This window comes from Podarcis erhardii (assembly GCF_964252035.2).
Source record: "Podarcis erhardii genome assembly, chromosome: 14".
Taxonomy (NCBI): domain Eukaryota; kingdom Metazoa; phylum Chordata; class Lepidosauria; order Squamata; family Lacertidae; genus Podarcis; species Podarcis erhardii.
Window position 1 is genome coordinate 45,323,474 of NC_138503.1, and position 12,316 is coordinate 45,335,789.

Genomic DNA, 12,316 nt, shown 5'->3' on the forward strand with positions numbered 1-12,316 from the left:
GGAGGTGGTAACGCAGAGTGCTTCCTTTATTTGGATGGACCCACGTTTCTTCCTGAGTAATTACCATATTTTTTGCTCTATAAGACTCACTTTTTCCCTCCTAAAAAGTAAGGGGAAATGTGTGCGCGTCTTATGGAGCGAATGCAGGCTGCACAGCTATCCCAGAAGCCAGAACAGCAAGAGGGATTGCTGCTTTCACTGCGCAGCGATCCCTCTTGCTGTTCTGGCTTTTGGGATTCAGAATTCCCCCCCCCCCCCTTGTTTTCCTCCTGCAAAAACTAGGCGCGTCTTGTGGTCTGGTGCGTCTTATAGAGTGAAAAATACGGTAGTCTGGCGAAGAAGTCATCAAGGTTTTCGTGACACCTGGCCAAAAGAGCCCGTGAACATGTGACTTGTTCCTGCTTCTAGAAAGGCGTCAGTAGCCAGGGAACCCACTGTGTGAACACTGTTGAAACAGGGTCCTCTCTGTATCCACAGACAGACAAAAGAGAGAAAACCCCGAACTGAGATAAGCCCTGAGCTCATATCCCCTTTCACTAGGGCAGTTCATAAAAAACTTTTTTTAAAAAATGCCTGCTCAAAGGTCTTATCTTACTACACTAGGGATTATATAGCTATACAGTGGTACCTCGGGTTAAGTACTTAATTCGTTCCGGAGGTCCGTTCTTAACCTGAAACTGTTCTTAACCTGAAGCACCGCTTTAGCTAATGGGGCCTCCTGCTGCTGCCGTGTCGCTGGAGCACGATTTCTGTTCCCAACCTGTAGCAAAGTTCTTAACCTGAGGTACTATTTCTGGGTTAGTGGAGTCTGTAACCTGAAGTGTCTGTAACCTGAAGCGTATGTAACCCGAGGTACTACTGTATCTGAAATTTCATGCATATCAGTTAATATCTTGACCCTCCTCCACGAAAATAGCTGTTTACTTGGCCATTTTCCTATGTGGTGAAGGCTGAAATTTCAATTCAGTGGAGCAGGGTCAAGATATTAACTGATACGCATGAAATTTCAGATACGTATAGCTATATAATCCCTAGTGTAGTAAGATAAGACCTTTCGAGCAGGCATTTTCAAAAAAAAAGTTTTTTACGAACTGCCCTACCTTTCACGCTCCCCACTCCCTCGTGCCAAACATAGATTAGGTACATGTGAGACAGGTGAGTCATACCTGATTCAGTGATGACATGAGGCAACAAGATTTTGTGCTCATCTTTGGCTTTTCCATCCCCCTAGGTGTCGTGAGAGGATGAGACTGGAAACTGATAGCTGGAGACAATGCCTGACGGGGTGATTTACAAAATACAATCACAAACTCAGACTAATTTTTACAGGAATCATAAAGACATTAGCAAGAGCAAAAGGATTTAACAAACAAAAGATGGAAATGGTTTATTGAATATTTACAAACAAACTGTAAATGGATAAGAACATTGGCAGGATTGTTGTAATAGCTGTTTTATAAGAGTACACATTTAAAGTAGATGAATAAATGATTAAGTTAATTTGGAATATGCAGAAAAAATATATATAAAAAACAAATTTTAGGAACTGCAGAAAGAGGGGGAAGGAAGTCGAGTTTCAAAATGTTAAAATGATTGTAAAATTATTGAAAGGTATACAATTGAAAATCATAAATAAAAATTATATGTATATAAATAATAACAAACAAACAAAAGATGGTTGCATAGATTTCAAGTGTAAGCTGCAAACTGTTTTGAAAGCTTAAAACGATCAGTTGTTACAAAGCACTTAATATAAAAATGTTGCAAAACAAACTGTTACATGTCTTTATAGTTGCAAGGGGTTTGACTCATGGGGATACGTTTTATATCAAGATGCATTTTATTTCAAGGCCTCACAGTGGAGAGAAAAGAAACATGGCTGTTCCCTTTATTAGTTCAATATGCCTTTATGTAATTGAAGGAGCATTTATTTTCTTATCACCTCCTTGAATTTGTCTAGTCCTCTTTGAAAGCCATTCAAGTTGGTGGCCACCTCCTCATTGCCTCCTGTGGCAGTGAGTTCCATAGTTTAACTGTGTGCTGTATGAAGAAGTGCTTTATCTGTCTTGAATCCAACATTCAGGATGCCCATGAGTTCTGGAGAAAAACATGCTGTAGCCTCTTTCTCTATGCCATGCATATTTTTGCAAACCTCTATTATCCTCTTACTCGCCTTTTCTCTAAACCGAAAAGCCCCAAATGCTGTGACCTTTGCTCGTAAGAGAACTGCTACATCCCCGTCATCGTTCTGGATTACTTTAAATATCAATTTTTAAATGTTAACATCCTGCCTTTCAATCTGTTCATCAGGGTTGAACAAGCAAACCCCAACATCCAAGACTAATAAAAGCAATAAAAATAAAAGCAGAAGCAGGGGTTTATACAGAACAAATCAATCAGCAATAAAATAACGGAATTGTCTAATCATTAGAAGATTATGTTTCAAAATCATTTCTCTTTAAAAGGTATGCCTTTGTATTCTTTTTCTCCTTTTTTGGAGGTGAGGTGCCTTTTTATTGCTTTTATATTTTGGATTAGTGGTTGTTTTAGAATGCATCGTGTTACGACGTTTGCAGTTTTATGCTACACAACTTGAGAGATTTATATTAAAAGGAGAAATATAGAACAGCAATATTATTTTAATATATTCTCCCATCCTTTGCTGTAATTTGCCGCACTAAGGGTGGCTTTTGAAAGGTTAAAACACAACAAAAGTCAGCAGAAATTAAGCAACCAGTAACGAAAAATAGTTGTTAAAACCTTTTTTAAAAAAAGTATTTGTGTGTGGGGGGGTAAGTTTCAAAAGCAAATTTCATTAATTCATTGTGGCTTGGACAAATTTCATTAATTCATTGTGGCTTGGACAAACATTTCGTCTAAGTCATTTATTAAGAGAGTATTTTCTATGCGAGAGCTTATTGTTTCTGGGCTTGTTTTGTTGTTGTTGTTTTGCTTTTGTGTGTGTGTTTTCTTTGACGGGGGTATTTTTCAGCTGAAAAGCCGTTCTAGCTCCCCTTCAGGAAAGAAAAAAGCGGAATATGAAGCCCTATGCTGTTTACTCAGGAAACAACTCCCACTGCCTTCAGCGGCTCTCGCCCCTCAAGTGCGCGCGCGCCAAGGATGGTCGCCAAAGACACCTGTGAGGAGAACGTCCCGCTCTTATCCAATCGCTTGGCTTCTCTTTCCCGCCCAAACTAGCTCCGCCCAGCCCCTCACCTCGCCAGGCCCGCCCATTACACCGCCCAAGGAGAGAGCGACCTTCTTTTCCCACGAGCCCCCGCGCGAGCAACCTTCTCCCGGCAGCCCTTGCGAGCGGAACAGCAGGGAGACACTGCAGCGGCTTCAAGATGGCGGACCGACCCGGTAAGCGCTTTTTGAGGGAGGGAGACGCCAAGGTGACCCGGCTCCTGTCAGGGCCTGGGCGGTGCTGGGATTAACTTGCTCCCATTTCCCGGAGAAGAAGCGTCCCGCTGTTCTGTGGAAGGAGAAAGAAGCGCCTTCTGAGAAAGAGACGCCCTTCTCAATGTAGCTCTGGGTACAAGCGCCAGGCCGCTGCTCTTCATTGCTGGGGTTCGCCCTTGAGGCCACCGTTTCTCACCCCAGCCTTTCTCCTTGTTGCCTCCCAACAGCTTTCCTTTGCATTTGTGTGTCAGTGTCAGGCAGAAGTTCGGCAGACAAAGCTTCGAACTCCCCTTCCCCCCACCCCATAAGAATAACCTAGTGCAGGCACGTTCAACTCCCAAGAGACTGCGATCTACTCCCAGTATTAAAAAAAAAAAAAAAAAAAAGGGCAGTTTTTTAATACTGGGAGTATAAAACCCATTGGAGGGAAGAGGAGCATGCGTGGGTAGAAATAGTTGTTGAGCTTCTTAGAGAGAGTTGTTGAGCTTCTTAGGGGGAGGGTTGCCCAGAGATGTTGAGCTTTTTTTTGGGGGGGTGAGCTTTTTTTTAAGGAGGGTTACAAGAACTCGCTGACAAGCGCACACAGTGATAAAGCCACCTATCGGCCACCCACCTTCTTCCCCCACCCCACCGGCGGGGAGAAAATAAATGTCAACTCGACGCCCACGGAAATAGGTCCTGTAGATCACGGTCGACCGGTTGGATATTTCTGATCTAACGGATCATGGCCCACCTAGGCCAGCATCCTGTTCTCTCAGTGGCCAACCATATGCCTCTATTGGGGAACCTGCAAGCAGGACCTGAGCACAGGAAGAACTCTTCCTTCCTCCAGTTTCCAGTAACTGGTATTGGGAAGTATTTATAGCCTCCAACCGAAGAGGCTGTGCCATAGCTGTGATGGCTAAAAGCCACCAATAGCTTTCTTCTCCATGAAATTGCCTATTCATCTTTTGAAGATGTCGGAAGTCGGTGGTTGCCTCGGAGGGGAGGTGGGGAGGGGGAACCTTATGTTACCACTAGTTCCTCCTCCTTGGAATAGGGATGGGTAAGTCATAGCAGATACCCACCCTCACATTCTTTTTTTCTCTTAGTTCCAGTAAAAGATATGAGGCTGCTGGATGTAAAAGTGGGGCAGCTGCCAAACTGGTTAGCAACTCGAGATTACACCCCAGCTGGATTTGTTACGAGTATCCGAGGAGGTGAGTGTCTGGGAAACATCTGATGTGGAGCATATGTTTGTGGCAGGAATTGTATGCATGTGATTGTCTTGCTGAATATTTAATCTGTTCAACGCCAATATTTTGTGTGCAGATAACCAGAGTTTCAGAAGTCTCCTATTAGGTTTATGCCAATAGTGTTATACCTGTTAAAACACTGGCAGGATTCAGTGTACAACAGATCACACTTTCCATTGAAATACTCTTAATTTGCCAACGAAATAAAGGCTTCATGGGGTTTGAAAATCTAGTTGTGATCCACCTTCAGATTTTTAATCCCACTTGATGCATTCACAGTGTGATCCAGATACATACTTGGGAGTATATTTCTATTGAATTTAGTAGCATAAGAGTAAAAAGACAAAGGATTGAGCCACAAGTCTCCTCAGTCTTGCAGCCAGATCCTTTGCATTTCAACTCTTGACTAACTTCCACTGTGCTCATTGGCACACTCAAATAAATGCACACAGAACTACAACCCTGAACAGGCAGTTTCTGGCCTTCGTTCCTACTTATTTAAAGGACTTGTACACCACCCTTCAGTTTAAAACAGGCATATACTAAAAACAGCAAAATCAACAGGAGTAGCATAAAAACATACAGAGGCAGTGGCTGTTTATGAATAAAAAACCAGAGGGCTGTTACCCCATGTAGAGCTGGCAGTAGTTCTGCAACATCTCAAGCAGGTTTTTATTTCCGAGCCCAGTTACTTGGACAGGAAGGAATTGAACGCAAGGCCTTTTGCAAAACATTTGTTGTTCTACAGAGCTGCAGCTTTAACCTGAGTTCTCAGTCCCTTTCTCTCTGTTCTTAAGCATATGTCTTAATGTAGCCATTTTAAAGTGTTTAGATAAACTAAATGGTACAGCCTTGTTGTAAAAGCCTGATTTTTGATAAATTTCCTACTTGGGCTATAAGCCTAAGTACACTAGCTAGAAAGGTAGGTCTCATTGAGGCCACTGAGTTCAATGGAACTAAACAACAGGCTGCAAAAGTAGTGATCTTGGGCTCAAGACTTCATTTCCTTATTCTGTTAGCTTTTTAGTGTAGCTGTCACTTATCACTACTAGGTGTTCCTCTGCTATCCGTATGGCTAAGACTACGCTCCTTTTTCACTAGGCTATGACAGATTTGTCAAAAAGTACATTGATGTGAAGAAACCAGGCATTGGTGGCGTCGCCATGATGCTAACTGCCTATGTGGTTCTCAGCTACATGTGGAGCTTCGACCATATAAGTGAGTAAAACTTTCATTGTGTATACCTAAAAAGCAGCAGTAAATACAGTACAGTCCAGTACAATACCCACATGACCTGAAAGTGTTGCTGTGCAATGCCAGGTCAATGATTCATAAGACCACTGCCATCCATGACTTGATCATGGATGGAGGATTTGATCTGGCATGTGTAACAGAGACTTGGTTGGATGAAGCAGATGGGCCTGTCCTTGCCGCTGCTTGCCCACCAGGTTTCTCTTACGCACAGCAACCCAGGTCATGTGGGCGGGGAGGGGGGGGTTGCAGTGATTTTTAGGAAGTCATTAGTCTGCACCAGGCGTCCTATTGGGAAGACCCAGTTTTCTGAGTGCATGTTCTGGAAGTTGGGCAATAGGGGCAGTACAGGATTCCTATTGGTGTACCGACCTCCCCGCTGCACCAAGGATTCCCTGCCCGAGCTGCTTCAGGTCGTGGCGGATATGCTCCTGGAGACACCTAGCTTGGTTGTCCTGGGGGATTTTAACATCCATGCCGACACGACCTTACAAGGGGCCGCTCGGGACTTCGTGGAAAGCATGGCCTCCATGGGGCTGTCCCTGAATAAGTCTGGCCCAACTCATAGCCACGGACATGCCTTAGACTTGGTGTTTACCTCTACGGATGCTGGTGATCTGACATTAACTAAAAGCGAAACAAAAGAAGTGCCATGGTCAGCTCACTTCCTGGTGCAACTGGACTTCTCCGCAACCCTTCCCCTCCGCAGGGAGGTGGGACCGATTCGGATGGTCCGCCCCCGCCACTTAATGGATCCAATTGGCTTCCAGAGAGTGGTAGGGGATGCTTTATCCCAAGTTGATGGCCTTTCAGCTGATTCCCTGGTGGCCCGCTGGAATGCGGAGTTAACCAGGGCTATTGACTGTCTGGCTCCGAAGCGCCCTCTCCGATTGCATGGAGCCCGGACAGCCCCGTGGTTTTCCCCGGAGCTGAGGGTGATGAAACAATCGTTGAGACGGCTAGAGCGCCGGTGGCGGAAAACTCATTCTGAATCAGACCGGACACGGGTTAGAGCTCAACGTCGAGCCTACCAAGTGGCAATGGCGACGGCGAAGAGGGCCTTCTTCACCGCCTCCATTGCATCTGCAGAAAACAGCAGCAGGAGACTTTTTCAGGTGGTTCGCAATCTATCAGAACCACCTGTACCACCGGGGCCTGGTAGGGACCCCAAGATCTCCTGCAATGCTTTTGCAAAGTTTTTTGCAGATAAAATCGCTCAGATTCAGAAGGAGGTAGACTCCACCGTGGGAGCAGGGCCAGGGCGGGAGAGTGCTAGAGTTCTGTCTGGTCCTGTTACATGGGATCAATTCCAATCTGTTACCTCCGAGGATGTGGACAGGCTGCTTGGACGAGTGAAACCGACCACCTGTCTCTTTGATCCTTGCCCATCCTGGCTGATAAAAGCGAGCCGGGAAGGGCTGGGCGATGGGATCTGCGGGGTGGTGAATGCTTCCCTCTGTGAGGGAGCCTTCCCAGACCCGCTGAAAGAGGCGGTCATTAAACCGCTTCTTAAAAAAACATCTTTAGACCTGGCCAATTTGGCCAACTATCGCCCAGTCTCAAATCTGCCATTCTTGGGCAAGGTGATTGAGCGGGTGGTTGCTGAACAACTCCAAGCACGCCTGGAGGAAACGGACCATTTGGATCCCTTCCAATCGGGATTCAGGCCTCACCATGGGACTGAAACTGCCTTGGTCGCGCTGGTTGATGATCTCCGGCAGGCTAGGGACAAAGGTGAGAGCTGTTTCCTAGTTCTGCTGGATCTCTCAGCGGCCTTTGACACCATCGACCATAACATCCTTCTGGACCGTCTAGAGGGGCTGGGAGCTGGGGGCACTGTTATACAGTGGTTCCGCTCCTTCCTCCTGGGCCGTGTCCAGAAGGTGGTGGGGGGGGTGAGTGTTCAGACCCCTGGGCTCTCACTTGTGGGGTGCCTCAGGGTTCTGTCCTCTCCCCCATGCTTTTTAATATCTATATGAAGCCGCTGGGAGAGATCATCAGGGGGTTTGGACTGGGTGTTCATCAGTATGCAGATGACACCCAGCTCTACCTCTCCTTTAAATCAGAACCAGTGAAGGCGGTGAAGGTCCTGTGTGAGTGCCTGGAGGCGGTTGGAGGTTGGATGGCGGCTAACAGATTGAGGTTGAATCCTGACAAGACAGAAGTACTGTTTTGGGGGGACAGGAGGCGGGCAGGTGTGGAGGATTCCCTGGTCCTGAATGGGGTAACTGTGCCCCTGAAGGACCAGGTGCGCAGCCTGGGAGTCATTTTGGACTCATAGCTGTCCATGGAGGCGCAGATTAACTCTGTGTCCAGGGCAGCTGTCTACCAGCTCCACCTGGTACGCAGGCTAAGACCCTACCTCCCCGCGGACTGTCTCGCCAGAGTGGTGCATGCTCTAGTTATCTCACGCTTGGACTACTGCAATGCGCTCTACGTGGGGCTACCTTTGAAGGTGACCCGGAAACTGCAATTACCGTATTTTTCGCTCTATAACACGCACCTGACCATAACACGCACATAGTTTTTAGAGGAGGAAAACAAGAAAAAAATATTCTAAACGAAACAGTGGATATATGATTTTTGTGGTTCATGCTGTGGCCACAGACATGTGATCTGACGGTGAGTTTGGGGTAGCCCAATGCAAAAATCCTGAGGATCCATGTGGATCCATGCTTTGTAACCACGTTTTTGCGCCATTGCGACCCCATGAAACAGTGGGTGCGTGTGTTTTTTGGTGCAGGCTGTAGCCATGGATATGCTATGTGATCTGATGGTGAATTTGGGGTGACCTAGTGCAAAAATCCTGAGGATCCATGTGGATCCGTGCTTTGTAACCACGTTTTAAGTGGGGAGGGAAGGAAAAGAACTCAAGGGACAAGGAGCTCGCGTGGGGGGTGTGGAGAAGGATGCTGCTGATAATGCAGGAGAGGCTCCTCTCCGGCTTTGCTCCTTTAGAACAAGCAGGCTCTGCGTCTCTCCCTCCTCCCCGGCAAGGAAACCATGATAGTAACCACTCTGAGACAAATCAAGAAAAATTGCGACCAACACTCTCCCCCAACAAGCGCAGTGAGGTCAAAACACACACACGCAGAGAGGGAACTGGCCCTAAAGTCGCAGGGCACTGGGGGAGTGAACGGGAAGCAAGAGAAGGAGAAGGAGCCCTCACACAGAGAGAGACACACAGAGTGTCAATTCTAAAGTCGGAGGGACAGCGCAGGGAGAGTGAACGGGAAGCAGGAGGAGGAGAAGGAGCCCTCTCTCACACACACACAGACACACAGTGTCAATTCTAAAGTCGGAGGGACAGCGCAGGGGTGCAGGGAGAGCGAAGGGGAAGCAGGAGGAGGAGAACGATAGCTCAAGCACACACACACACAGCCCCTACAGTGGCTAATCCAAAATCGGACAGCAAAAAACTGCAGGCAGGGACGGAGAGTACGGGGTTGTTTTAAAGCAGCCAACCCCGCTCTGCTTCTCTCCCTCCTCCCGGCTAGGCTGGCTGAAAAGCTTCGCTGCTACTTAGCAGATCAGTGGGGAGGAGAGAGGAACATAGAGGACGGGTTTTTTTTAAAGCAGCCAAGCCCGCTCTGCTTCTCTCCCTCCTCCCCAGCTCGGCTCGCTGACAGGAGCCGCTTACACCTGCTTTGCTGTTTCAAAGCAAGCCACAGACTGCTCACAACTGCAGCAGATTCCCCCGCCATCTGTAGGCATTCGCTCCATAACACGCACAGACATTTCCCCTTACTTTCTAGGAGGAAAAATCTGCGTGTTATGGAGCGAAATTTACGGTAATCCAGAATGCGGCAGCTAGACTGGTGACTGGGAGTGGCCGCCGGGACCGCATAACACCGGTTCTGAGAGATCTGCATTGGCTCCCAGTACGTTTCCGAGCACGATTCAAAGTGTTGGTGCTGACCTTTAAAGCCCTAAACGGCCTCGGTCCTGTATACCTGAAGGAGCGTCTCCACCCCCATCGTTCAGCCCGGACACTGAGATCCAGCGCCGAGGGCCTTCTGGCGGTTCCCTCATTGCGAGAAGTGAGGCTACAGGGAACCAGACAGAGGGCCTTCTCGGTAGTGGCGCCCGCCCTGTGGAACGCCCTCCCATCAGATGTCAAAGAGATAAAGAATTACCTGACGTTCAGAAGACATCTTAAGGCAGCCCTGTTCAGGGATGTTTTTAATATGTAATGCTGTATTGTTTTTAATACTGATTGGGAGCCGCCCAGAGTGGCTGGGGAAACTCAGCCAGATGGGCGGGGTATAAATAATAAATTATTATTATTATTATTATTACAGTCGCATCTTTCGCACATTTATCTTGCACGATTTCAACTTTACATGATAAATGCATGCAAAGCAGAGATCTTTTAACCTCCCTCCCTTGCTTACTGGGCAAGCCCTGCTCAGCAGGCAGGCTCTGGGGTGCTCTTGCAAGATACTGTGGGTCTGTCCCAGGTTCCTACAAGAACTTGCATGACCACCCTCAGGCTTCCAGAGCCAACATGATGTGATGGCCTTGCTTGGGGGACAAGGCCCACTCAGTGCACTGGCTCTGGAAATGTAAGCACACTAATGGGTGGTTCAAGTATAGCAGTTTTTGCATATATGCGTATCTCCCTGCGTAAGATGCGATTGTACTGTAAGTCCTCTGAGAGGAGAATTGTTAATGCTTTTAGGGAAAGGCATGTGTTCTGTTGATTTTCTGCTTGTGCTTCATGCCCCGACCTATGGTGGATTGCATCAGTTGCACTCTCTCTCTTCCTTTTGGAACTGCTAAAGTTTCTTGGGATACCTAAATTGAACTTACATGGCCAAAGTATAGCTCTGAGTACTTGTCCTGGAGAAATAGGGAGGTTGTGTTCATAGGAAATTTGTAATTTTCCCAGATGCATGTAGCTGCTTACTGTTGGGAAACTGAATGTTTAATTGGATGCCATGTTGCTGTCAGGCATTAGGTAAAACCCATTTTCCCCAGGTATTTGGTTAATGATTGTATATAGTATGTCATTGTTTAGCTTTGTCATGGTAATTAGAAGCTGTTTTGAACACACATGGAAATATGGGATTAAACCTTTTAAATGAAGCATGCACTTCCATATACTAATATCCAAAAGACTGCAACTGTTTGTTTTGGCTATTCAGAGCATGATCGCTGGAGGAAGTATCACTGAAGCTTGATGGACCAGAAGAATACAAGCTGCCATACTGCGACTCATAGTGAGTTTGCTTCAACTGAATGCAGATTGGCTCTTACCTTCTAGACTCAACAGTGTATTCTGTGACCAATAATAAAATATCTACTTTCCTTGTGACTGATGGAACTAATTTGATCACTGCAAGGTAACAAACAAACTGATCCCACAGCAGGCACGGGGAGTGTACATTAAGTTGGTGCTTGAAGGGATTGTTAACCACAGCCCATGAGTGAATAATTACCTGAAGTTGTAAGGAGCATTAGACATAGTCAGTGCTATTAACAAAATCTAGAGACTATATGACATCCTTGGAACTTACTCAAGTCTGCAGAGTAATTTAGTTCAGGTGACTGAAGCTGTGTGCATTTTAGAGGTAGGCTCAGTCTGGCCCTAGCAACAAAACCAAAGTGAAATAGTATAGCTTCTTTCCTTTGGTTTCTCTAATAAGGGACATTTAATGCTCTTGTTTTGCAGCAGGAAGATTCCTTAGTAACTCCTTAGTAAAATTGAAACCACTGTTCCTGCCATATAACTGCTCAATCTGCAAGATAACCTTATGCACTTGTTAGTTTTTAAAAATCAATTAAATATCCTGATTTATGTTGTGATGCAGGACCTCAGTTAGTTCTTCCCAAGCATGTCTCCTTTTCTGTCCCCCAAAGTCACACTTCATAAATTAATATCAAAGTATCTCCCTTTAAAATAGGAAATAAATACTTAAAGATAGTTTGGGCAACTCTTGATTATGTGCCAGAATTGTATGACAAATTTCAGAAAGTGCAGATTCTACCATCAAAAATCAAGTATAGTTCTGTTGTAGGATTGTGGAAAGGTGCTTCTGAAAAGGTACATATAATCTTCATGTAACATGAGTTTAAACACACACGTGTCCCTCTACTTCCAACTATGAATGCATAATAAACTTAAATACCTTTGCTTTTCAACTCTGACTAATCAGTTAAAGGGACATGAGCTGTGTAGCTTTCATCTTGGCTAGAGAGGCAAGGACATTCTACTGGACTTCAGCATAATGCCAACTCCTTCCCCCTCCCCATGACATACCAATAACCCTTGGACCAAACACTTTACAAGGAAGGCATCAGTGTAGATTTTAAGCATGTGCAGAACACAGCAAAGCTGTGCAGCTCATGACATCTCATGAGCTAATTCCCACCTTCCACCCATAGCCAAGGACTGCTGAAAAAATGAAAGACTTCCAAGCCAAGGA

The 12,316-nt window shown here is 46.0% G+C and overlaps 1 protein-coding gene and 1 long non-coding RNA gene across 2 annotated transcripts; one reads left to right on the top strand and one right to left on the bottom strand.

The window, feature by feature from the left end:
- Nucleotides 1–332: 332 nt before the first annotated feature.
- LOC309329406 lies at nt 333–2,459 on the bottom strand. Its single transcript, XR_014151135.1, has 3 exons — nt 1,906–2,459; nt 1,167–1,277; nt 333–465 (listed from the first exon to the last, which is right to left on the bottom strand). It is a non-coding gene; the product is annotated as an uncharacterized lncRNA (long non-coding RNA).
- Nucleotides 2,460–3,210: 751 nt separating this feature from the next.
- ATP5MF (ATP synthase membrane subunit f) lies at nt 3,211–11,205 on the top strand. The gene is made up of 4 exons (XM_081840157.1): nt 3,211–3,363; nt 4,494–4,601; nt 5,739–5,855; nt 11,036–11,205. The coding sequence occupies exons 1-4, from the start codon at nt 3,348–3,350 to the stop codon at nt 11,062–11,064; spliced, it is 270 nt and encodes an 89-aa protein (XP_081696283.1). The 5' UTR covers nt 3,211–3,347; the 3' UTR covers nt 11,065–11,205.
- The last annotated feature ends 1,111 nt before the right edge of the window (nt 11,206–12,316 follow it).

Coding starts and splice junctions, on each gene's coding strand:
- ATP5MF (XM_081840157.1), top strand. Junction 4,602..5,738: donor TGTTACGAGTATCCGAGGAG/GTGAGTGTCTGG, acceptor CTTTTTCACTAG/GCTATGACAGATTTGTCAAA. Junction 5,856..11,035: donor GTGGAGCTTCGACCATATAA/GTGAGTAAAACT, acceptor TTGGCTATTCAG/AGCATGATCGCTGGAGGAAG.